Here is a 27932-nt window from a genome sequence, read left to right on the forward strand (position 1 = left end):
CTAAAGTAATTTTATTTTCTGGAGTCAAGGCAAAGAATGATGGTGAATTTTCCATTAGCAAAAGGTCTAGACATTTCTGATAAATTGTGTGCTTCTGTCTCAGTGGCAGGCAGACATTTACAGCAAACCTGAATAGTATCAAACAATATACTAAAAGATGCACTTCCAATAAAATTAAATTTCTAGCATCACTCTCTCTTAAAAGCTGAAGTAACAAGTTCCAAGTAGTGAAACCTGTTGAGTAGCTAATCAGCAAAAAGCTGCTCACCCAGCACTAGTAAAGCATCAGTGCTAGACCAGAAGCAGGCTGAGCAGGACACAAACAAGTCACTTGCTGGGATGAACAGCATTATGCAAGCTTTCAGTACACACTTTCCTGCAATATGCTGATTATCAAATATATGGAACTTAAGCCAGAAAAATAATCTCAGCACATAAATTACATGGAAGTTGTGGGAAAAGTCTGAAGCAACACAAAGGGGATGGAAAAATCCATTGCTACAATAACTATGGATGCACAAGAGTGCCTTTTTTCTTCTTGTTCTTTTAAGACTACGAATTGTGACTTTGGATAAAGAGAACTTGTATGCAGTAACTGGCAGGTTAATATTAAACCCACTCCACCATTATGGTCAGTTGATTTTCCCTGGTTACCTGTTTATAGCTAATAAAACAGCATGCAAATTTTATAGCCTCTTTGCATTAAACTCACCCCTCAAAAGACAAACTAGGAGAAGTTTATAGAGTAAAAAGTCATAATCGTATTCCCTACTCAGGCTCCTCACAGCATCAGCAAGAGAAAAAAAAGAGACTGGGAAGACAGGGCTCCTGCTTTCAAGGACAGACACTGCTTCATCAGAATGTGTGTCATCAACTCTGGCTATAAAACAGTTAAAACTGGCTGCAATGTTATCAATGCTGTTGGGAGGAGAAGGGTACTTCAACCACTCTATAAAATGGCACACACGTGGATCACTCAGGAGATGAGAGGGATTTCTGAGGTCTAGGCTGATGGAGGTTTGATCAAACAGAATGGCATGCAAGTCGATCTGAACCAGCATTAGGAGGAGAGAGAGAGGAGCCACTTGTCTCTGTCTGCACAGCACAAATCCAAGCATCTTGTTCAGCCCCGAAAAACAACACTTAATCTGCTCTTAATCCATACCACCAGCAGTTGTTGCCATACCCCAAGGTGTACCCTGGAAATTACACTTATTGCCAGACTCCAACACTACACTACCTCACATACACTGCTGAACCACCTGCAGCAGAGCAGAACCTCATACTGCCCCACCAAGAAGCATAAACAAAAGACCTTAATGAGATACAGTGCTACACAGTATTACTGTAGAAGCCTGAAAAATACACCTCCTCCTTTATCTCTCCCCAGACACTGGATGAAAAAACATAGCAAAAATCCAGATTTCCACTACACAGGTTAACAAAGTGAAGAGAGATGGCAGTGAAAAGCAAGGAATGCCAACACTCCTCTGCGGACAGTAGCAGGTTGGTCTGATGATGGACTTCAGCTTCTATAAACTCTCATTAAGCAACTGTTGGATTCTAGTCTGAGCTCAATTAATTTTCTTTGACAACTGAGTGGAGGCAAACACCTTCAATATGCAATTCATATCACCCATCTTTGACTGAGATGACCACAAGGAGACAATACCAGCCACCCTTGGGTGCAAGAATGTGAAACTGTCCCAAATGAAGGCAACCAGCCTGGATCACCCACTTATTTATCTGTAGCCAGAGAACAACAAATATTCCTTCCACTATTACAAAAAGAAAAAAAAAATTCAAATCACCAAAGTAAAAAATACTGACTGCTGACCAGTTACTTTGTGCCAAAGTGGATGCAGCAAGTAGTGCTTGCCTTGTGGTGAGTTTGTGGGCTGCAGCAGTGTCCACGAGCCTGCTGGAATGCACGACAAGCAAGGGCCAAGTGACACAGCACGTATCACAGAGCTGAAACAAGATTTACATCTTGTTCTGACTGAAGCAGGAGGTGCACAAGGGTAATTAATTATTTTCATCTGGTGGCAGGTGAGGGAAGACCTAAATCCAGGCTTTACATATTCATCTTGCTGATGGAGCAGACATTAAAAACAAAACATGCCACAGCCTCCAAATGAAAAACTGGCATCACAGAGTCTTGCTGCCTTTGGCTTTTTTAGGAACTGTCTTTTTTAGGAACTTCTTTTCATCTCAAATGGGTTTGCTGCTGTTTACTTAGACTCTGGGTACAGGGTTTCCTATATTTTTAAACTTTTCTTGTGTCGATTCCAGTAAGTATTTTAAAAAGAAAATTCTACCCAAAGCCAGAGTCAGCTGTACCAAAACCTGATTTTATTTTTGGTTTTATTTTAACAGCAGCTTACCAAGAATAACCAGGACAACTCTTCCCTGGAAACAATAAAACTGTACTACTACTGAACTAACTTAACACCTAGAAACCTCCAGCACCTTCCTGCAAAACCATGTCTTGACGTTTAAATGAGGAATCTTTGGGAAGAGAAATGAAAACTAATGTGTTTTGCCAAGTTAGATTTGAATACTTGTAGGTGGCTTGAAACACCTACTTGCTCAGTATAAAAAAGACAGCAGTCTCTTTTGTAAAAGAGTTGATTAAAAATTTAAGAGTTAAACTAAAAATATTATCACATATCGTAGGTATTAATTTGAACACAAGTTATTATGACTTTGCAGATCTCCTCCTTTTCTATCTTCTCCCAGACAGCCTCATACAACGAACCCTTACTGGAAAAAAATGTTCAGTAGAAGGGCCATGGTTAGCCACATAGAACTTCAGGGCTTTCATTTTGTTGAAATTTGGGTTTATTGCATTATATAACACTAAACATGTGACATTTTTGATCTGCACCTTAAGTCCCTGCACTGAACCAGCCAGTGGTCTTTATAAGCTCATACAGAACATACAGAACCCAGAGACATCAACATCAGTCTTTACGGGCTTTTGCAAAATTGTTATTTACTGAATTCAACTCAGTTAACACTTACCTTTATAAACAAACCAGAATCCACAGATTTAGTAAGGCCTTGAAATCAGCATTGGACAAGTGAAGTGCAACACAGTAACAATGATAGCATTGATGCATAAATACTTTAATTGCTGTTTTAATGATACATCACATCTACTGAAGCTTTTAAAGATGTTTTTATTATGGTTTTATAAAGTTTTATAAAACCACCAAAGCACTTTAAAGAATCATGCTTTCTCGTGTAATACATAAAACTAATTTCATACTGTGCTTCTGAAAGTCTATCGTGCTGTTTTTCAAGTTATTTTACAGATGGCACATTAAAAAAAAAACAATGGAAGCATGAACTTCTAGTGACTGCAATGCAACAAGGCATCCAAACCAAGATGTTTCATTACAACTAAGTTAAAGTGTGAGTGCATTATGTAATAAACAATAGCTGTTTGGTCATTTAATCTTAATTCTGTTTACAACAAAACTAACATTTGTGCTTCACAACCTAAGATCCCATAATATAAACATAAGTTCTCTGCTGTAAAATTCCCAACAAATTACTGTCCAAAAAGAAAAACATATCTAAAGCAGGAGATCAAATCTACTCACTTTCCTTGAGAATTGCTATATTTAAGACTAATATGATATACCAGACACAATAAGGCACAATGGGTGGTACAAACAAATGAATACAGTTGTCCATGAAACTTGTTCTCATCCACAAATACTAAAATATGTACCGCTCTAGATAAATTTTCTCTTAAAAATGAAATACATCATCTTGTTATGAAAGTCCTATACAAAAATTTAAAATTTACACCATCTGAGCTGCCAAAAAAATAAAAAAGTGTATCGATTTCCCACAAAACTATATTTCTCACCAGCACATCCAGCCACTGGGAAGATGATATCCCAGCACTCTGGAAAAGAAAAGCATTATTTCCCCTGTGTTTAAGACAAAAATATTGTATTCTGCATACAGTAGTGTATTACACTTAAAAAAGCCTAGGACTATTAAAATTACAATATTGATTTGGAAATTATTGGTTCACTGCCTGGATGAAATAAGGCACTTTCTTCCAGCAGGCCGCACTTTTCATGTGTATGGAGACGATGAATCAGGTTCTGGTTAAAAACAAAAAGGGGCTCAGTGAGGTCCCAGGAGACGACAGGAACATTTCAACAGCAGGGGAAGACACAGGAGGTAAAACCTGGAGATGAAACTCTACACGGAAGTGGTCACTCTGTCAATGGCATTATTGACCTCGTTTTTGTTTGAATCCAGTCCTTTAGCAGCATTCATATCATTCCGTAAATTCTCCACTGTCTTTTTCATGTTCTTTAATTCTCCAGGGTGTGGAGTGGCTCGCCTTAGAAGTGTTCTCTAAAAATAAACAGCGCAATGAGTGGTTTTGCCTTTGTCTCTCTGCAAAAACAACATACACTTTCAAGGCTTCAGCATTCATATACCAGATATTAAGTATCAATTCTTTTCCTTTTTTCCCCCCCTTTCCTTTTCAAACTACCATGCTCTGTGCTGAGCATGACTTTAAAAGCTGTTTGTTTATGAAGATAGGGAAAGAGGTTTCAAGAAGTTCTCTAAGAACAAATTTTCTCCTCTTTTGGACTACTAATCTGAAAGCCACTCAAGTGAAGTACAATTACAAGTTATGAAGTGAAGATTCTTTCATAACTATACTTGGGGATTTTTTTCTCCCCAGAACCATACAAGTGATTTAAGATCACACTTAAAACATTCATCTGATTTTCAAAGAATCCCATAAGATCTCTCTACAGTTTTAAAGAGTGTTTGTGTGGAGCTCCATTTGCCTTTCAGCCCCACCACACAGTCTGGTTCTCCAGTTAATTGAGAACAAGCACCTTGAGTGGAAGAGGGAGTACTTCTGTCCCAACTTAGACAGAAGAATGTATATCATTGTGCTGAAACCTTTACAAGAGAAATAGGATTCACAAAAACTCCAGTTAGCATCCAGGCTGGAGACCAACAGAACACCACAAATACAATATATCCATAATACAAATATACATGCAATTACTTTTTAGTGACATGCATGTAAACTGTGCAGAGCACAGCAGAACTGACGACCCACAAGTGGGTGCTTTGGTCAAGACTGCTTCACAAATCTGCCTTTCTTCTTCTTCAGTAAGATCATGAGCTTTTTTCCCCTAGGAAGGTTCTTGCCTCAAATCAGGCAAATCAAGCATTTATCTTCAATACCTGAGCCCTTATTACTCTGTGGACATTCTTGGGATGGCACGGTTGTTCAGCAGCATCATTCTGAACTCCCCATCAGTCAGTGAATCATGCCTGGTAAGAAACATTTTGTTTCTGCTGCTTTGGAGTAAGCAACTACCTTACTTGTTCATTTCCAAACTAAGTAAGAGTTTTTATGGTAACTTTTTAAACTACAACAATCCTGACAGTGCCCTGAAGTATCTCAAGCTGAGATCTAATGAGGACCACCAGCAATGTTTTAGAGCATCAGAGGAGCACATTGAAAACGTGACTGAAGCAGTGTTAAACTTTACCAGGAGTTTTAATTGTTAATAAAAGCTAGTAAAACTACAGATCATGTTGTGTATTGATCTTCAGGATATGCAGAGCCCAACTTAATGGAGAGGTCTTATAAGTACAGTGACAGATGTTCCCACATCCTTTGTTTAAGTGGGAAACTAATGAGCAACATTCCTACTTTTTATGGACACTATGGTTGGTTCAATGCAAATGGTGGAGTTAAAAAAAAAATAATGAGAGAGCATGAAAGAGATTGGAAAAAGAAATTAAAGAGACAAACAATAGCAAACTTCATGGAGACACATGCTAGAGTGTTGGAATCCTAAATTAGACTCTATATATTTTCAGGCAGTAAAGCTTCACAGATGCAGAGAAAGATCCTATCTTCTTTCTGGAAAGAAAACATCTTGAGAAGACAGAGGAAAACAAATCAAAACAGAAGACTGTCCTGCATCAGAATATAAAAGTTATACTCAAAGCAGAAAAACAAAGGCATTTAAAGTCAACATAAAAAGCTGCAGCAGCCAACACAAACAGTTTCTTCTCCAGATGTACACACAAAGCATGCAATCCAAGCTGAAATATTTACAGCAAGAATGCTCAGAGACTTTTTATACTTCTTTAATAATGTCACAGTGTTTGGAGGTATCCAAAGGCTCGGGAAACATACCATTTCATTTTCTTCTTCATCTTTTTCATCTTCTAAGAAGCGAATTGCACTGACTCTGTTCACTGCCCGCTCATTCCAAGTTTCATCTGACATTTCATTTACCAAACTCTCCAATGCACCACATCGTGGCAGGTTATCTGTTAGAACAGGAAAATGTAACTCAAGATTCCCAGCAACTTGCCATGAAATCAGACAATCAACATGCTATATTGTTCATAATTGCACTATCTGAAGAATCATTCATCCAATACTTACAAGCAGCTATTTCTACTGTTTTTGCAAGAAAACAGAACTTGGATTCGTTTTCTGTTACCAAGTACATGCACTAAATGGTTTCTGTATAAATTAGGTATTTCTGTACTTGGAACTGTTTCAGAGTTTTGGAGTACTGGCTACATAATTCAATATACTTGCCATTATACACACTTTTCTTGTGGAACATGGCTGTCAGCTGACAGTTCCCTAAGTAGCATTCCATAACATAGGATCATTTGCTTTTACTAACCTCATCCTTTCAGTATTGCTAGGTATACACATCCAACAATCTAAATTCCAAGCCTTCTACCCTTGAAGCTGTGAGATTCTTGTGGAGAGGAGGAAATCTAATTTCTAGTAGTAAGGCCTTTAGAGAAAGTCAACATCTGTTACTCTTCTTGAGCTAGCTTAATCCTCTTCAATTCTAAAGGGGTTAATTAATATATTTATTTTAATTCTTAACTATTCTTAAAATCCAGGAGCTGAAAACAGAGACATTTCTACACTCCTGCTGTTTTAATGGCTTCTATTTGCTTCAGCCATATATCATTGAAGCACTGGAATTAAGTCTGGGTACACAGAATACAGACAGCCACAGAAAAGCTGAACTTTTCTCCTCAGGCCCCTTTGTATTAAGTGGAGAAGAATCCACGTGATTTCCTTATAAAAGTCCATTCTTAGATGGGATAAATTACTCTCCAGTCATTACAGCAGAAATTTAAATATTAGCTCAGATGAATACCCTTGAATACTCACACACAGCTCTAAAATCTTGAGGACAAAAAACCACCCAGAAGTTACTGGAGTAGCAACACAGCCAACAAAAGAGTTTATGGTTCCACCTGGCCCAGAGGCAAGTTTCATCACAAAAGGTAAAAGCAACTTATACTGCAATTCTACACTAGATAATGAATATAATAAAGTTACTGTATGGCACCTTTGCCTGAAAGAAAATTAGCTTGCTAAAAATTCCACTGTTTACTATTTGCTATGCAATTTATTTTGTTGGTAAAGAGACTACAGTTGGAATACCACCATTTTTCCATATATATATATATATATATATAAGTTGTATAATCAATGTACACAAATATCGACACCACTACGGTGGCCCACTGGCAAGCCTCAAAATAGTGTAATGAGTAATTTCTTTTCTTCCAGATCTGTATTTTATTTATTGCAGCTGCTGTCGCTGCATTTTCAATAACACTCAGTGCCAAGTCTTCTGAAGACTAATAGGATAATAGAAAAAAAAAAAAGTTTAATTTTGAAAATTCAACCAGAACTTTGTTACTTTGCTCACTATAGCTTATGTATGTTCTATAAACCTTTATGGGACAGCTCAGTAAACAATGAAGTAATACTTCTATACATAATGAAAAGTTGACTCTAGGCACTTACCTTGGCAACCAGGCTCAGAAGGCATTTGAGGAAGCAATACACATGTTAAAATCTTTTCTCCTGTTTCAGGGTCTGTGTCAGTCTGAAATGTCAGCAGAGGTTGGGACTGGTTATCAGACAACCACAAAGCCTTCAGCTTTAAGGTAGTCAGTGAAATGGGAAGATACGTCAGCCTAGTTCAAAAAAGCAAAGTAAAAAAGTCAGGGCAATCCCTGGGAGACTTAATAGATGGTCATAAAGTCATCTCAACTGTACATCACTCAGTTGGAACAAACAGGATTGAAATTAATGCCTCTAATAGAAGTCATCAATTCCAACTACTCCGTTCTTTAAAAAAAAAAACAAAACCAAAACAAACCAAAACAACAACAAAAAAACCCCCAACCAATCTGCAGCTTATCTTCATTCTAACTTTATAATCCTCTGAAGCTGAATAACAGGTAGAACTATGCTAAGTTTTCTCTACTGCAGTAAAGTGCCCTGGAAGGCAGGCAGCTGCTTCCCATCAGGAGCTTTACATGTAAACAGTGGCCAGAACAGAAATACATAAGTTCCTGTGAGATAATTATATTGCATAGATGAGATGCCATTCACTTTTCTTCCATTTTGTTTTTTTTTTTTTTTAATTTAACTTCCTACTAAGAAACTGAACAATTTGCTGGTTTATGCTTTAATCTGCTCATTTTTCCACGCTGATGTTTGAAGCACTAAGATTCATGAGAAGCTGCAAGGTCTCAAAGTGGGTTTCCTTGTTACTCACATTGTACTGTGAACATAAAACACTCCGTATTGGTGGCACTTGACATTACAGCTCGGTAGCTTCACCTGAAGCTCTATTTATTGCCTAGATTCTCAGTTTTAATTCAAAAATACATGAATCCAGAGGGTTTTTTTTATAAAATCCAATCTCTTCCTCCGGGTCAAAGTAATCCAAAAACCACACTCCTGACAACACACAATTTATGCTACTTTTGGCCCAGGGAGAAGACTACTTTGACAATTTCAACAGTAACACTAACACAAATGTCAAAACTGTTTTTTTATTACTCTGTTCTTAGACATAGTATCTTTTGCTATCAGAAAGAATTAAGCAAATACAGCAAAAGAACATGAAAATACAAAAATCTCTTGCCTGTTTCCAGCAACATCCAGGACATGAAGTTCAGTGGCCTGTGAAATCTCAGAGGGAATTCGAGATAATCTGTTGTCACGTACAGAAAAGACGTTAAGACTGCAGCAGCCCCCAACCTACATTTGAGAAGAGGGGATAAAGAAAAAGCAAGTCTGGTTTTGTTGCAGTACCACAGTGTAACAAAGGCATGCAGTACGGGTCACAGAGTGTGTCACAGCACATCCAAGCTACAATGCCTGCCACACACTTCCCCCAGAGGTACAGACTGCAAACAAGTGTTAGCTTAGAAGAAGTCTGACCTGAAGCAAGGAACAGTCTCTTGACCATCTATATCTGCAAATAATGGAGATCTTTACATATAGGTCACTTTCTAGCTATCTTTCAGAGCCTTCCACACCTGGAAGAAACCAATAACCAAACAGAAGCTATGCTGTGCCCAACATTCACAAAAAAAACCCCTACACTAATTTTTTCTAGCTCTACATTTTACATATTAATTCATTATTTCCTCATGGCAACTTTACAGCCAAGCAAGTGCAATGGGGCTCGAAGCAAGGCAAAATGCTAAATACACCAATCAAATCCCAAAATTTGTTGAGTCCACAAAGATTAATGAAGAGTTCCCTAGAAGCAGAAGACTGAGTAAAATGTTTGATACCTTGATTCATTAGAAGCACTTCATTTAAACACAATTCCCACATGAACTGGCCTTCTTTAATCTATTTTAATCTAATATCCTCTCTCTCTATCAATTTACCCAAATATAAGCATTTGCATTCTCAAGCTAATTAGTTTTTTGGTGCAGAGATGGGATTTTTCAGTTTTACCTTGAAAAATTTACATTTTGCACCAAAAGTAGTTGCTTTCAAAAAATAAATCCCCCACATTTGATTTAAAAAAAACTCATTCCAACTTTATGTTCCAGAGGGAACTTCTATAAACAGGAAGATTATTAGTTGTAGCAACTCAAAAGCTGCTTCAAGTCATTCTTTGTTCCTATTAACAAAGGAAACTTACCTTTGTTCGCTTATTGTACAGTTTCAAAAAGCACTGTTGTTTGTTTGCCAGTTACAAAACTCACCGTTAGAAGGGAAAAAAACATTTTTCTTTTCTTACTCCAAATAATAGAGGCAAAATATCCCAGTGCCATTTGAAGCTTTCGAGTTAACTGGACTTAGAATCTAATGATGAAGTCCAAACTAAACACAGTGGAAAATCTCAGTTCCAAAATTAGAGGACGTCTATAGTGACATACATCTAAGAAGGTTCTCCTCTCACACTATAGCCAGAATAACTATACCTTGTAGTCCCCAAAATTTAAGATGAAATTATTATGTTCTTGCTAACTGTCAGTTGTGTCTTTGCAAAACCCCCAATTCAGTCCAAACCCAGGACTGAGATTACAGACAAATAGCACAAAATATTTTAACTAGTCAAAGGAAAAACAGTGTTGATTTAACCTACATTATTTACTAAGGAAAAAGCCACTTTTAAATGATACAACTATGACTCACAAAATAAAACAAATGGAGCATTTACATCCCACTCACCTTCCTTTGTATCACAAATGCTTTTTAATGGAAGAAAACAGGAATCAGCTGCTCAAGGCTTCTGATTCACAAGCTGTTTACAGCAGAAAGTTAAAGTGCTACATTCTTGACAAAATAAAATCTGTGGTATTTCCCTTTAATCACTGCACTCTTAAGATGCAGCTATTTCACAAGATCATCAGTTTTCCCAGCCCTGTGTGTACAACAGAAGCACAAACCTAGCAAGCCATTTTAGCTTGTGAATCAAAGCCCTTAGAAAACAGACTCAAATAGTAAGCAAACATTTCTTGAGTCAAGAATTCTGTTATTCCTTTTAAAGCGTGTATAAATTCTTAAATAATGTGCCTTCACATATTCACAGAACACAGTGTGATATTAAAAAAAATATATACACACTAAGTGTCTAATTGGTGTTTCTAAGGTGAGGAGCTGTGAAAAGCAAAAATTACAATTAGGGAATGCTGATGAGCTGGCAAGTGATGTCCTCAGTGTACATAAAGTGTTCCCTTTCCATGAATGAAGTTTGCTTTACTCAGTCTTGGAGCATGGAGATCCAAACAGGTTAGCCAAACAAACAAAGTCAAGCCATGCAGCCCTGATGAGACCAAAACTTCTCTACTTTTGACAATGGAAAAATGCAGCAGTGGAACAGGGACAGCCTGAGTCATCATGCATTTAAAGCAGTTTAATGGAAGGTAATAGTAGAACCATGGACAGAAGAATACTTACAGGGTTATCAATTTACCTGACCCATAATTTTCCAAGCGGCTAACAATTAAGAAAATACAAGAGATGTTCAATTTATTTTTCTTTATCCATACTGGACAACAGCATGCCAACAAATGGAGACATAACATGCATTCTTCTTCTGCCAAAGAGGGTTGGAATTCTTAAATCATTTAAACTTCTGTTAATTTAACTTTGCTCTCTATCAGTCAACAGGCTGCTGTTCAAAGGTTTTGTTTCATTCAAAGGTAGTGAACACCTTTTATTTTAATAGGGTAGTAGGGTAGATAAAAAAGACACACTGAATTTTTTTAATGAAACTGTTTTTAGAAAAATGCAGACAGCATTTAATGAGCAGCATCAAGTGAGATACCACAAAGAAAAAAAGGACAAGATGACAGTTAGGAATCAACTAAAATCTTTGTAATTTCAAATGAAGATGGCACCCCTCCAGCAGTACAGAAAGACATCAGATCCAATGTTTGAAAACCTAAGCACGAAGCTGTACCACAGAGGCAAAGTGCACACACTACATGGCACGTGGAAAGGAAAACACTGCTGTGGCCACCACACGGTACCAGAACATCACTGGTTTGGCTCAGAGTGGTCAACCGAGGAAGAGCCATCCATGCTTTCCACGGGTCACATGCTCACAACAAACTGCCAAACCTGCACATATGCACCAAGGACACGGCTGAGACCACAAGCCCATTCACCAGATGGGCACACACTTCATTTCCAGCACAGACTTCACTTAATGAGGACAAGCATGTGCTTAGTTCTAGGCACGGGAGTAACTGTTCCAAGGACTGGAGGCTTAAAGAAGTCCTCACACTCCTCTGTATCGAGCAGGACATCAGGACAAGATCTCACATGAGTTGTGCACGGCTAAGTCATACTCCTGAAAGTAAGTTCATTTTAGCAGCTTTTAACTTAAGGGTTATTGACTTGTCACATCACACCAAGTCCAAAGAACAGTGAGCCTAGATAAAAACCAAAAGGAAAACCACAAAAACAAAGCCCACACTCAGACAATAAACGGTCATAACTATGAAGTGCTAATTTTAAGACCATTGATACTATGAAGATGGAACAAAACTGTGTATTTGCATTCAGGTGGGCTTGACAGAGTATGATTGTCACTAGGCTGCCTCTGGATTCCACACCAAACTTTAACCCTTTAAACCCTTTAATGGATGTTCTTATAGCTCTTTTCTTCTATCTCACTCTGAGGCTCATTTTTCTAACAGCTTCCTCATTCTGGAGAAGCAGTAAGGCTTGGACAAACATAGACAGGATGCCAGATTGGCTGCTGAAACTCCCCTCTATGTTCTCATCATTTAGCACTTAGCACCAGCATTTAGCACTTCACCCTCCTGATTTTTCACCATTCATATACCCACTACTAATCCATTTTAGACAGTCCTCCAGAACTGCAAGTCTTATCAGAATGCTTCTCTACTGGTGTTTCTAATGACTCTAAAGCAGATCTGTTTACTACTCAAAAGCTATGAATCAATTCTGCTGTCCTTTATCAGTTAGCATCTTTCACACAGCTATAAGCAATGCAAAAAGATGACATTATGACAAATACTGTAATGATTAGTCTTCAGTTGTCATGTCAATAGCTAAAAGTCCAGTGACGTGTCTCTTTTATTCAACTCTCAAAAACAGCGTCAAGAACTCTCACAGACTTATTATACAAGCCTGAAAAATATAGTGGCAATTTAAACACAGTTCCTCTTGTGTTGTAAAATCTTTTCCAGCGTGTCATATCCAAAATTCTGCTTGGGTTTTCAAAGTAAATAAATTTTCAGAATTTTCCTTGGGTCCAAATAAAGTATACTAATTCTTTAACTGCAAGCACAGAATACTTTTAGAGGTGGAAAAAAACCACCCAACTCATTAACTATTATTCTGTTGTTATTATTAACTTTAAATTGGCTAGGAAAATCTTCAGCAAACTCACTTCAACACCTCCTGCACCACTGGTGAATAGTAGGAGAGGAGCTCACCAAAACAGCTTCTCAGCCCTCTGACTCAAGACAAGTTTTCCTGTACTTTTCCTTAGTGCCCTTTCCTTTCCTCTGAGACACACATACTTCTACACAAATGAGAAAAGGGACAGGATATCAAAAGTTAAAAACAGAAAGAATTAAGTGGTCCCAACTTGTTTTAACAAAATAAAATTTAAAAAGCACAGTTATTGCCAAAAAAAATCCCTGTAGTTTTATCTAATGGAGTAATAATTCTCACAGTATACCTCAGAGACAGAAAGGACACATTGCCAGATCTCTGCAGGTTGTAAAGACTCATTAACAAAAGCATATAAACTGGAAAACATTCCAAGGAGGTTATTTATGCAAGTGCCAAAATCAACACACCAGTTTCATCAGCGTTCCTGTGCCAGGGTGGGATTTCAATACCAAAGAGTCACCAGACAGGTCTTTCAAGTTTAAGGGGAAAAACATTTCTAACTATGAACAGGTTTAGACATTCTCAGTTCTTGCTGAAGTTTGTTTCACCACTTCAGTCAGAGAGGGACTAAGCTGCAAAACGAGATACTGAAGATTAAATCTGTCAGTGACTCAAGCCTTGGTCATACATTCAGTTCTTCCACATTTTACCTTTATCAGCACACAATAGAACCTTTGAACCAGGAAACTTTGAAGGTATATTTGCATACAAACTCCTCAATAATCCCAAGCAAAGAAATTTTACACCAAAAGATAAAGAATGGTTTTACAAGTGTGCCTTGAAGCAATCTTGCAATGTAATGGTTTAACACACTGACTCAAAATCCAATTCTCTTAAACTGTTGACAAATCAAAACCAAATCAACATCCTTCTATACCCCCTTCCCCAAAAAACACCAAAAAACCCACACATCACCACAGAAAAGCTAAAACTCAGAGATTATCTAACTAGGCTACGTTAGAGCAGGCACATAATTTCCAGCATCCTATCTATAAAAGTGGTCTCTGCTATGGGAATAATTCTGGGTGAAACGACAGTGACACCAAGCAGATACAGTATTGAGTACGTGTACTCTTCTCCCTAACTGAATTCCACTTTTTTCTACACACATTACAAAACTGGTTTTTTATCCCTCTCCAGCAGAAACCAGTAACAGCCTCTCCCACATCCATTTTTTGTCAGGATGAAGACCACATATGCACAGCTGCTTTAGCACTTTGTAAGGCAGAGAAAGAATGGAAGAGGTAAGAAAAACATGTAAAGGAAAAGGGGGAAAGATACTGAGGAAAAATATCTGCAGTGATACTGCTGCATCTAACTTGGCTTCTGTGAAGGGGGAACCAGTGTTCAAGCACTAATTTTGATGCATCCAAGACTCCAGTCTTGGCCATACTGTCTCAAGAAATATCTCTAAGCAACACAAAACAGGAAGGGTGTTGAAAATTACTTCTGTCAGAAGCTTGTGCCTGGCTTTGAAACTTAGTTAGCCAATTTAGAATGAAAATAAACAGAAAACATAGTATGCTTTCTCAGTGTCAAGCAGAGCCTTCCAGCACAGAAAAAGGGTGACACATTTTTCTGTCTTCCCTAAGTGCACTACCAATGCATTTTGTATTTTTTTTATCAAGTCAGTAACAATGAGAACAAAAATGGAAATCGAACATTTCACCCAAGATGCCACATTGTTCCTCCCTGCCATCCAAAGAGAAACTCAGAATTGGAATCTTTGCCATTATCAGCCCCCTAAAATGGCTCCTGTGGATGCTTTGCATAACAGCAAACAGTACTTGTTACACCTGTGCACTCTGTTTATGTAGAATAATTTTCTTTTAGAGCTGTGAAATGCAACTGTTCACTTAATTCCTCTGAATTTTAAACAGAAAACCTGTACTAGGAAATCTTCATGTTTGGTTTAAAGCAAAATGCTGCTGGTTAAGAAAAATACTATACCAAGAAAATAAAGCTCCAGCAACAGATGGAACATGGGCAGAGAGCAACAGATTCCCTTGTTTTTGAAACTACCACTTCAGCAATGTAAGAAGGCACTCTAAAAAAACTCAGGGAAAAATGTATACTGCACAGCCTAAGCCCAGGGAATACAAACAGAAATTTGAAAAACTGAAATTGAGAAGTCTTGTTAGCTAGACAGTAGTTTCTGCAATATATGCATATTAACAGTATTTTTGAGGCATACCATTGCCATCAGTTGTTTATGCCTTCAAATTGTAACATTACCAGATTGGAATTCAAATGCACCGGTCTAGGGTGAGATGACCCTGCAGTAACAGAAGGGCTGACTTTCTTTAAAATTAAATAATAAAAAATAAAATATCTGCAGAGCAGAACATAAAATGTTACATTACATGTAATTTCAAAGCATTTGTTCTAATGAGACAGACACATTGGTGTAGACACCTTTAAAGGAAAAATTAAAATTATATTTCAAAGTCAATTGATAGGAAGCCAAAGAGCTCTGATTCCTCTGTTTCCCTGCAAGTTCCCTTGGGAACCATCCTCTCCCATTTTTATTTCCTGGACTTTTACAACTCTCCAGCTCACCTCACTCCAGACACTACCTTCCATTTCCTCATTCTTTGCCTTCTCCAAACAGGCTCATCCCTGTCTTCCTTTCACTTCTGTGCAGGTGTCCCACTCCCTCTCTCATGTGCACTGATGCTCTCTAGACACATTCTCATTTTTCACTTCACCCTTGGATATCCCCCAACACCTTCACTGACTTAACAACACATTCCACCTCTGAAAAATGTTGCTGGTTCCAAGTCTTCAGTATCCTGCTCAGTATTAATCCCTCTATTGTTCTGCACTGAGCTCCTGACCCCACTATACCCCAAAACAGACACGCTCCATATTCACTCTGCTTTACCAGCTTCTGCAGCTGAGCCTTCTCCTCTTGCCTGCTCCTGTCCTGGCTTCTTCCAAGCCACACTGACTTCCCTTATGCACCACCTCCAATAACTGAGAAAAGTGCTTACACACTAGACAAGCTATTAATGGCCAATCTGGAAATAAACTGTAACAGTAAAACCTTCCATGCAAAACTCAGAACAATTCTGCTCAAAGGTGGAGCAGGCATAAAATTGCACAAGTCTCAAGAACAGGTATTTCAGCAAAGAAAGTCTTCTGCTGAATGAGCACAAGATCAGAAAGATATTAAGCTATTAGAGAGCATCTAAAAGAGGGTAACAAAGACGGTGAAGGGCCTTGAGGGGAAGCTGCATGAGGAGCAGCTGAGGGCACTTGGTCTGTTCAGCCTGGAGGAGACTGAGGGGAGACCTCAGTGCAGTTACAGCTTCTTGTGAGGGGAAGAGGAAGGACAGACCTTGATCTCTTCTCTGTGCTGACAGTGACAGGACCTGAGGGAATGGCCTGAAGTTGTGCCAGGGGAGGTTTAGGCTGGATATTAGAAGAAGATTTTCCACTGAGGGTTGTTGGGCATTGGAACAGGCTCTCCAGGAAAGTGGTCACAGCACCAGCCTAAGTTCACAAGTGTTTGTACAGTGCTCTCAGGTACACGGGGTGACTCTTGAGGTGTCCTGTGCAGGGCCAGGAGGTGGATTCCTGATGGGTTCCTTCCAACTCAGCATATCTGATGATGAAAGCTGCTATCAAATACCAATCTGAATAGTTTTCCCCGGGTCTTGCCTCTTGCTAGGTTGCATCACACAACTTGTCTGGGTAAGCCCTGTCACAATTCTCTGTTCAGAACCAGAAGCACCACAGCAGAGAAGACATTGTTTTGCTAGAAAAGCTGCAGTACTCACATGTCTCCCCCCCTCACCTTCCCTCGATTAGGTGACTGGCCTGTGGCAGCTCAGACCCAAGACACTGGAATTGTTGCTGCCAGTGCCACAGCAGCATCCTCTGCCCCTGCTTGATCCCTCTTCTTCAGACAATCAGCTCTCCCCCATCTCCTTGCCACTTCACTTCCTTCTCATACCTCCTTCCTGAGCTGTCCAAGCTCCATAAGGAAGTGAGCCAGAGCTGATACTCCTCTCAATTTCCATCCATTGGCTGTCACTTGAGTACATAACCCTCCTGCTCCTTAGGTGACTGAAAGTGGAGAACAAAAGCTCAGACCCACATGTTAGATAGGAAAACTAAGAGGTAGAATTACTTGGATAAAAATTACAGAGAAAAAGTAGTACAAACAGAACCAACTCATAGCCCCATGTTCTAATCACAGGATGCTGCTTTCCCGACTTCTTTCCTCAATTTATTGCTGAACTAAACTTATAATGCCTTCATTATATTTAGTTGCACAACACAAGCTCTAGCCTCATTTCATTCCACGTACTGTTTCAATAGACAAGAAGTTCTAGTGTTCATAGCTGCAAAATTTGAGGTATCTTGGTCACATCAGGACCTTATATTTAAGGGCAAAAGCAGTCCAGAGATCTCCAAAACCAAAAAGACTGTCAAGACAGTCACTGAGCCACTTTTCAGAATATGAAACTTTCCCTTTGATATTGGTCACAAGAGTAAGGTGAGGAAGAGAGTGGCAGCACTTTCATACTACACGCAGAAGAGACACACTGGTGCTGCATTCAGCCTACCAGAGCACTGTGTCTTCAAATAGTGCAGGACCTGACATCTACACTTGGAATTACCAGTTAAAAGCTAATTAGACTCAAGTTAGTTAAAAGCTAAGTAGATAAAAGCTTTTCTGTTCAACTACAAAGATGTTTTGCACTTCCAAGCCACCAAATTACTATAGTTTAGATCTAGTGGACAAGTTTCTGGTTGTGATCAGTTTGGAAAGAACACCCACTGGACCGAAGTTGCCTGCTGTTTCTTGTAGGCATTTGAAATCAAGAGTTTTCTGTTTCTACAATCTCATCTGCACAAAACTTACCTCTTTGGGCAAAGATGTTAATTTGTTTCTATCAGCATTCAAATTGTTCAGCTTCTTTAGTCTTCCAATGCTCTTCGGCAATGACTGTGACAACAAAAATAATATACAAACAGAATTCATAAATACACAGTCAGGGAACACCACTTAACTCACTTTAAAATTAATTAACAGTCTGATCCACTTTCAAAACTGAGGTGTAGTTAATCCTCATTTACTACCAGACTTTCCAAAGAAGATCCAAAAGTTTATATTGCAGAACAAGTGTCTAGGAATGTCAGTTTCTAACACAAATTCAGTCATTAATTATCTCTGCACTAGGACAATAGACACACAACAGTTGTGGACAGAATGCATGTAGGTAGGATGTATAAGCTAACTTTACACTCCCAAAATTGCTTCTCAGTTAGATATCACCTAACTCAGGTGCTATGAATTGACTGTTGAAGAGGCATCCTCTTAACAGTTTTAAGTTTCTAACTCAACCAAGTACCAACTGAGCTTAAGAAATGCTCAAACTTAGTTTATTTACAAACAGCTACTCTTCAAGTGTCAGCGTCACATGAAGATTCAAAATAATGGAAGGAAACACCTAACAGAAGGAATTCTGAGATTTTATTTTAATTGACCACATAGCATATTCAATACCTGGCTAGAGCAGATCAGCAGAGCAAGGAACAGTACAAGTTCTGCAGTGCTCAAGATTTTTATTCAGTTTGAGCAAGACTGATCCAGATAATACACAGCAAAAACTGGCAATAATGCAATACAGCACAAACCCCAGCATAAAAAACACAATGAAGTAAGTGATAGCTGCACACGCTCCAGTTCTATTACTGATCATGAAAGACTCAAGAGTGAACATGTAATTGCTTAAGCATTTGAAGGGCGGATTGTTACTACACACAACTTGATCTCCAGCATTCATTTAACAGGTAAGAAATAAGATGCATTTAAAGAAAATGCACTACTTAGCAGTGGCAAGGGTGAGTAACCTAATGAGCTAAGTGATTCAGCACTTAACAGCAGGTCTTATTACTGCCTGCCATTTGAGCAGCCATGACCATGCATACCTGCAGTTGGTTTTCTGTGAGAACTAGTTCAGTAAGGCTTTCACAGTCTCCAATGGAATCAGTTAGCTGAATTAGTTTGTTCTGATCAACTTTCAAAATGGAGAGCCTCCGCAATTTTCCTGCACAGAAAAAGCAACATGGATTTTTAGTCTAGTATCCTCCAATACCTTTAATTATATAAATTTTTACTGCTGCAAAACTTCCAGAAATTGTCTAAAATAATGAAATAATTTTTTAGGTAAAATAAAAGAACCCAAGCACTGCTTCACTTAGTGCTTGCACTATTTTTGCAAGTTTTAATATCACTGAATTCATACTCAATATAAATATTCATTTCCAACATTTAAGCATAATAAATTGTAGTAAAGTTACAATCTGAATGATGTCCCACATAAATATCAAGGATGTGTCTACCCAAATGCCTATAAAAAAGTGAAAATTACCAGTTTATTCCTCAATTATACAATGTTTATTAATACAGGAATGTTCAGAAGATCACCTACACCTAATCAGCCACAGTGAGAACTTCTTGCACTGAAGTGATAGCTCAAAGCAAAACAGGATCAAGGTCTCTTTTTTTTTAACAAAGACCTAATTAGTCAGACATGAAATCCAAGTTTATTCTTTAGATGAAAATCAAACTTCTTTGAAGGTGATTTTCTCATGAAGAACAAAATACCGTTTCAGGGCAGAAGACTCACTTTGTTCTATTCCTTCGTATCACAATGGTCTTTGGTGCAAAAGTTGACTCAGGCAGAGCCCAAGATGGAGAATTCAGGAGACAACACTAGCTGCTGATACCTCCCTGCCATCCCTGTGTGGTCCAAAACAGTTGTAATAGACTGGAGTATCAAATTCACTGATGATGCTAAACCATGAAGAGATGTCTGATATACCAAAGGACAGCAACCTAAACAGGAACCTGAGGTTTAGCACAGAGAAGTGCAGAGCTCTGCACCCAGACAGAATAAACTTGTGCACCAGCACAGGCTGGGAAATGAAATATACAGCTAGACAAGAGCCCTGCTGGAAAGGACATGGATACCATGGTGAGCACTAGGTTGAATACTAAATAGCAGTGAGCCCTCATCAGAAACAAACACCAACTAGACTCCATTAGAATTATAGCTAACAGATCAATGGAAGTTGCTATAGCCTATCAATCTGCAATTAGTGAAACCACACCTGTAAAATCATTCTCAGTTTCATGTGATGTTCTGTCTTCCTCCTCAACTCCCCTCTTCCAGCTTCCAGTAGGAAGCTATCAAAGTGGCCAGAGCACATGGGAGCTGAGGCTGAAGGAGCTGGCTTTGTTGACTCCCACCAAGAGACACCTGAGGAGGCATCTAGGAACTGCCCAGAACCACTTGCAGGGCAGTTACAGACATGACAGAGCCAAACTCTTCTCTGCAGGGGCAGGTGAGGCAGCAATGGCTGAATCGCAGTGTGGGAGATCCCATCTGGACATCAGAGGCAGCTTCCCCAGTGGGAGGTGGTGCAGCAGTGGCACAGCCTGCCCGGGGGTGCTGGAGCCCCATCAGAGCTCTGGAGACTGGGTGAGACACGGCCACAGCTGAGCTGAGCCTCTGGTGCTGATGAGAGCCCTGCTTCAAGAGCTCTACAGATCCACCAACCCCACCAAGGGTTCAGTGATCAGCTGGGCAATGCCCAGGAGCATCCACAGGGACCAGCAAGGTTCACTTCTGCCAACAAGGTGCACAGGCTGCTGACTTTCAGAAGCTACAGCTGTTTCTGATGTACAACAACTGTACTGGCCAGCACAGGTCAGAGAAGGCTACTACAATTCCCTGTCAAGCACATATTAGGCAGCTGTAGGACCCACAGCTGTCACCCCACTCTCCCAAGTCTTAGTTCTAGATAAACTTTTCTTAGTCTTATATAGAATATATAGGAAGGGGGAAGATCTGACCACTCTTTTCCAAATGTTAGATATAGTTAAATCATATTCACGAGTCCTCCTTCCCCTACACCTTTATTTTGGGGGGGATGGTTAAAGAAAAAAAAAAAGTCCTCTCATGGAGAAGGCACACTCCTACAACACGGAACTTTCCATAAAAACAGCTGATGAGTAGAAAAAAAAAATGCTTGTTTGTCTACTTGTCACAACTACTGCATGGGTAAAAATCATACACCTTAAAAAAGGCATTGGTAATGCTTCAGGAAACATTCTTCAGTTACTGAACCCAATCTAAGGGGCCAGACACAGACAGGTTGTAGTTTAAATCCTCAAGGCAAGGACTAATGGGCTGCAAGGCAAATAGTCTTCCACTATGCTCAGCAGAGGATTAATCACATTGTCCAGTTAAAGATAAATGCACATTGTCATTCAAAATTCTGTATTTTTTTGTAGTGATACTTTCAGCCAGTCTTATCAAGTGACCCACAGCATGTTACAAGCTAAAATTTTACAATGTTAAAGAGTTCTGATGGTGAAATAGATACATTGGGAACTGAAGGCACATATTAACTTATGCTGTTTGGGAGGTATCAAGTGAAGACTGAAATAGGATGATGAGGGAGTCATTATGCAGACAATTAAAATGCAGCATTAATAGAGCTATGCATTTGTTACTAAGTAAAAGGAATAAAAACCAACATGAGACAAGCTCATCACTTGCACAAAAAACTTCAAAAACTCAAATGACTTCCAGTTACAGTGGATTAAATAGTTTTGTGTGATAGCATTCACTTTGTACTCACCAATGCCATCAGGTAAGACCTGAAGTAAATTCTGAGAAACAAGCAAGTCTGTTAAAGAAGTCAGACCACTAATTTCTTCAGGAAGGCATTCCAATTTATTTTCAGAAACATCCAGACAAAGCAGGTTTTTCAGGTTTCCTACTTCCTGCGATACAAGGAAAAAAATTTAAGTCATGCCCATACACGTAAGAAAGCACTTTGAAAAATGTACCATCACAATGAAATTCCACAAAGAAAAACAATTATCTGTATGACCTCTTAATTGGCCATTCTTTGTATGACCTCTAAAAGCAGAAAAAAGGTACATAATTATTACATTTTACATATATAAACTAACCAAGTGATTCAGTCACGGTTTCTTATTTTAAATATTAAACTGGCTTCAGCAGTCAGGCAAGCTGTGCTGAGCACACCCAGGCAAGCACCAGCCAAACTTGGAGTTCTCCTTAAGTAAAGACTGCAGAGCTGTTTTGTTCAGAATGGCAGATTATCAACCACTGCATAATTAAAGTCTACCCCTCCCAATCAACCCTAGGCAAATTAGGATTAGTCTCTCCTGGCTGCTACAGCAACATGCCACGACATCTAGGGATTTCATATCTTCACATCTCCCAACTACAACAAATGTAGAAATAGGAATTGGGGGTGTTGCTCTAGCAAGTATATTTGAACTGCCAAGCTATACTGCCATCATCTACTATTATTAATGACTACTTAAGTTTTTATCATGGCAATCCAATCACTACACAGAGAAACACCTTTGCCTCTGTTAGCTAACAGAGCACCCCCCCATTTCCCATGCACAAAGACATCTCTATACACACCTGGGGACAGATTTCGTTTTAGTCATCCAAATCATCTTTCAGAGAACAGAACAGCTGAGGAAGAAGTGCCTTTTACTTTTAAATATATGAAATTTTCATACAGCAATGGCCTTGATACTAACTTACAAGATCAGTTCTTTAACTTTTGACATGTCTGCCTCTCAAAACGATCTTTCATTAAACACAAACCCTTTATCCTACAAGTTCATCCTTTGGACATTGGACAATAATGACCAGTTTCAATAAAAATGGCTGCTAAAGTCATACTTGACCTTTTATGAATGATCATCTCTACTTATTAGTCAAACCAACAAAAAACAAAGCCAATTAAACCCACTACACTGTAACTGATTTACAAGACATGCAGTTGACAATGAGATCCATATAGCAAGTAACAGCAAACTGCAGGAGGAACAGAAGAAAACAGATTTTGACTTGGCTGTAAGGGAAAAGGAAGAGGAACCATCCTACATGTTACAAAGTTCTTAAGAAAGGGAATTTAGAGTGTTATAAGCTTTAAATGCTAAGTTCCATCATTCCGTGACTGATGTCAGATGGGGATTTGCCTGCATAAATCAAAATTTCTATTTATGGTAACACTTCCATATTGTACTTCTTCCAAACACCACACTTAAATGGATGAAGACGACTACTAAAAATGAAAAAAAAAAGGATTCATATTCAAAACTGCAATTCAGATAGATACACAAGGTGAGGGTTAACTCAGACAACTAATGGCTCCCTGATCTTAGGGCAAGAACTATAAACACAGGATGTGTCATCCTACAAACAAAACAAATAGGAACAATGTGCCTATTAGGAAACAATTCCTCTGTCAAAATGCTTAAAAGAAAATTTCTGACAACATACAATATCATGGCCAATCCCTTGCAGAGGAATTTATTAAGAGAAAACCCATACACACCCAAAACCAAACCCAGGCAAAGTATATTGAGAAAAATATGCCATTTAAAAGCACTTCCCTGTAGAAATGAATGAAAATGTTTTCTTTCAAAAACGTCTTCAAAACAGTATCAGTAGAGCTCATTTTTACCTGAGGTATTTCAGCTAATTGGTTTCCATCCAACCAAAGGTCTTTAAGATTGAAAAGTGCACCAATCGTTTCTGGCTACAACACAAAAAGCAGTAAAGTTAAGTAGCATAGGAGCTTCAAGTAAAAAAAATGGCCACCCCACAATTACAGTCTAAGTAAACTAATTCTTACTGCAAGCACTATTTAGAGGTACCTTGGCTAGAAGTAGCAAGGGTGACTGTAAGCATTTGGGAACTCCATCATACAAATTAATTGCTATAGTTTAATAAGCTACCATTCTTTCCTGGAATGCACTAACAAATTGACTGCACACACTTGATCTACTGAATATCCATCCAACATTTACCTGAATCACCTTAAGGAAGATGACAGATATATTTTTGGTAGACCTCTTAGTCTTCAACAGTTTTGCCTAAGCCCTTTCCCAAAGATTCCTACTCTCACCATGAACTTTCACCTGTGCTTATTAGCCCATCCAGCTCCTGACAAAAGTCCACATGGTCATTGTAACTGCAAGCACAGACAAGATTTCGTGTCCTTCCACTCCTCTTTATTTCCATAAAAAAAGCTGTGCTGCATTCTCATTTTCTAGAGATCAACTGCAGTTTTTGAATAAAGTGATACTGTACTGAACAAGACTGAGCAGATACGAAAGCACCAGCTCATTGTCAAAATTCATCTGTACCTATAAAAAGACTCTTCCTCCAAACATTTTTCTTTCTTCTATTTTGGACATCCTACAACCTATTTAATCTAAATGATGCATAAAACACCAATGTGCAGTTTCAGTGGTATGTTCTCTTACCAAATGATAAAGTTCATTGTTTCCTAAATCAAGTTCTTCTAGTCGCTGCAGCTGGGCAAGTGATCTGTGAGATGAGATAAATCAAAACAAAACCACATTAGACTAAAGCAACAGAAACCCCATGTATTTGAATAAGCTCATTTTACTGAAACTTGAATTTCAAATTACAATGTACTATAGACAGACAGTTATTTTACCAGGCACAGACTGTTTGCAGTAATATCTTACTGAAAAAATACCTTGGTTTGTCAGTGTAACTCTATGCCCTTGAAACTTAAAGCTTAGTATAGACATACAAATAATTACTTTTCTTTTCTTTTTAAATAAAAATAAAAGTCCTCGGGGGTAGCAAATGCCACATACTTTAGTACAGTTAGTTAGATTTATTTTTAGGGGAAATTTAGTTATGCAAACTGGATAAAAATTCCCCATAGTGATAACTATGCAACTCAAGACTCAATATCCATCACTTATCTTCACAATACAATCCATCAATTTCTGCAACACTTAAGTTTTTGAGGCTGCTAACAGAGGGAAGCACAAAATGATGTAAAAAAAAGTTTGAACCAACAGACAAGAGAGGGCCATCCTTCAAAATCAGGCTGTCATAGAGCTCTTGCTTAGTTACCCCAAAGCTTCAGTAGCACAAAAACCAGAGAGAATTAGAATTGTCAGCTACATTACTGACAGCCAGAATTTTCCAGGAGCAATAAAACTGTCAACATTTTTGATAGCTTCATACTGACACTGCATGGCCAAACTTTACTGGCAATTCCTATCTTCTGACCACTGACATTAAAGTGTCTTGTGGCTCACTGCTATGAATAGCCACAACCAAGGCACTGGGTAGACTGACAGGAAAAAATTACCCCAAAGCAACTGTGGAAGAGATTCTGATTAAAACAGGTTAATTCTTTTACAGTACAGTAATTCTTTTACAGTATTATATTATCTCAATAAGCAGAACAGAAGTCACCAAAACTCTTACAAGAAGCAACCCAATAGTGAAGGAAGGAAACTCCTTCACTAGAGAAAGAAGAGGCTGCTTCTAGGCAGACAGAAAGGATCGCCAAAGTAAAAAATACCAAACTGGTCTAACAAAAGACCACCAATTCCTCTGCCACAATACAGACAGTGCAGAGACATCTAGATAAAGTTTTTCTCCAAAAATCCCAGTGGGCGAAGTCAGACTTCAGATATCAGTAGGCCTAGTTTGCTAACAAGGGTTTCATCTCCAGGATTTAGAAGCTTTTGGTTACCCAGCCCTGAATACAAACACTTATTTAAATGCTATAAAGGTCTAGAGTGAAAATCTTGGAGATCTTAGTGCCTTACTTTCACAGTTACAAAATTTCATCAACAACCCAAATCACCACTCCCACTGCAGATGGGCTTGTCCAATGCATGCAGGACATGTTTGGTGCTGCTGTATTTCATACAGAATAATTTTTATAGAACAAAGCCAATCCATGCAGACTGCAGGCTCCTGCTACTGAACAAGTACAACTAGAGGTAATAAATACAACTAGATGTTGCTAAAGGAAGGCTGTATCTCATGCTGTCAGATGGCTTTGATTACTTTTTGTAGCTGTCACTCAGTTTCATGTTAGCAGCTTTTAAGAATAAGAACACTTTACGCTAATATAATGAAACACATGCAAATATGACTTACTCAGGTAAATATGTCAGCAAATTTTCTCTCAGTTCCAGTGAAGCCAGGTTATAAAGACTGAAAAAAAAAAAAAAGAAACCAAAAAACCACATTTTAATACATCTTACTTTTTATACTCCACATTTTAAGAAGAAAAGTGTGCATTTACACAGTTTAAAAACAGTTGCTATAAACTGATTTTTTGTTGTTTTAGTTAGAGCAGATGATCCTGTGAAAGGCAGAATAGAAAGACTAAGTTTTTGCTTGTCTCTCGGTGATACTTCAACAGATGAAAGCTAGAAAGTAAATAGACAAAACACAAATTTCCATTTGTTAAAGGGTTTGTAGATGCAAGTTACTAAACAGAGTATATTATATTATATTACATCTGAACTGCTTTTATTTACTTGCCTTTGGAATCTGGCATGGGCTACCAAAGTTACAGAGCACCAGGTAAACCCATCACTGTGCTAATGACAGCGTGCTCATTACTCTAAGTGACATTATGCTGCTAAGCGGCTCACTTACTCCATATCCCAGGCTTTTACTCGCATCACCATAGCAACATTCAGATTTCTCAGGGGTTTATTTATGACTAAATGGAGCACAAGGAGCCAGACATTATCCCAACACTATAATCTGCTCTAATCCTCCACCATCCCAGGGAAAAATGAAAATCAGATACAGTGACTGCAAGTAAGTTTTTGACAACAGAATTATGTTCTGTCCTGGTGTGCAGGGAAGGGGGACAGTGTACCAGGCCTTGAATAAAATCTAGATATAAAACAAGAATTCCACTGAATCTGAAATAGATGTTAATTCTAAATTGTACACTTTAGGGGAAAAAACCCAAACAAAGAAGTCCATGCATTCAAACTACATAAATTGAAATATTTTCTCATCTCAACCAATACCAGCTTACCAAATTACAGAATAATTAGTTAGCTCCAGTAAAAAAGCAGCTGATAAAACTTAAACCGCACAAAAAAATAAAAATCTTCACATTGCAATTTCAATACAGTTATCTAAGCAGAGAAAATCAACAGAACTGATGTAATGACTAATTAAAAAGAAGTTTTTTAATGGACTGACTTTTGATGGCAGCTGAAAAATAAACCCTTATCTCATGCACCTGTTTCATACTGTGTTCAAAAAACAGTGAATGAAATCTCACAGGAGCTTTGATTATGGTCTTAGCAGCCCTTTCCAGCTTTTAAAATAAGCACATTTTCTATTTAAAACACACTTAAAGGACATTTAAAATAACCATTTTACAAAACGGGTTCTGTATTCCTCCAGAAGTATAGTTTAAATATATCATATAGGCCAAGATACTTTAGAAGAAGTCAATTACAAATTCAATTAAAAGATAAGTCAGAATAACTCTGCTACTGCTACTCAAAATCACTGTCAGAAATAAGCAAGCCATCACTCCCGTAACACAAAAGAAAACACACACATGAAAATTTTAACACTGTATAAAACAAGATGGGACATGGTATCCAACATCCTCACGGAAGCCAAACAAGTGGAGCGGGAGAGGAAAGGGGTGATGAGAAACGCTCCTCTTCAAAAGGAATGTGAGTCTGATCTTGCTCACATTGCCACCCACAGACTGCCATTATGTTTGTGTTTACAGGTTTTCTAGAAACATATTTCAACCTTCCTTTGAGTGTTCCACTTTCTCT

At 38.4% G+C, this 27932-nt stretch overlaps 1 protein-coding gene across 1 annotated transcript in view; it reads right to left on the reverse strand.

Moving 5' to 3' along the window:
• Positions 1-3162: 3162 nt before the first annotated feature.
• Positions 3163-27932, reverse strand: part of LRRC1 (leucine rich repeat containing 1) — a 69534-nt gene continuing 44764 nt past the window's right edge. The window contains exons 5-14 of the mRNA XM_014869498.2: positions 26266-26322; positions 24594-24657; positions 23789-23863; positions 21911-22055; positions 19190-19308; positions 18120-18203; positions 8994-9109; positions 7862-8034; positions 6206-6342; positions 3163-4383 (exon numbers count right to left, since the gene is read on the reverse strand). Coding sequence (XP_014724984.1) covers positions 4225-4383; positions 6206-6342; positions 7862-8034; positions 8994-9109; positions 18120-18203; positions 19190-19308; positions 21911-22055; positions 23789-23863; positions 24594-24657; positions 26266-26322 — 1129 coding nt within the window. The 3' untranslated portion in view covers positions 3163-4224. The remainder of the gene's footprint in view (positions 4384-6205; positions 6343-7861; positions 8035-8993; positions 9110-18119; positions 18204-19189; positions 19309-21910; positions 22056-23788; positions 23864-24593; positions 24658-26265; positions 26323-27932) is intronic.

The sequence above is a fragment of the Sturnus vulgaris genome, chromosome 3 (genome assembly GCF_052056855.1).
Source record: "Sturnus vulgaris isolate bStuVul1 chromosome 3, bStuVul1.hap1, whole genome shotgun sequence".
NCBI lineage: Eukaryota > Metazoa > Chordata > Aves > Passeriformes > Sturnidae > Sturnus > Sturnus vulgaris.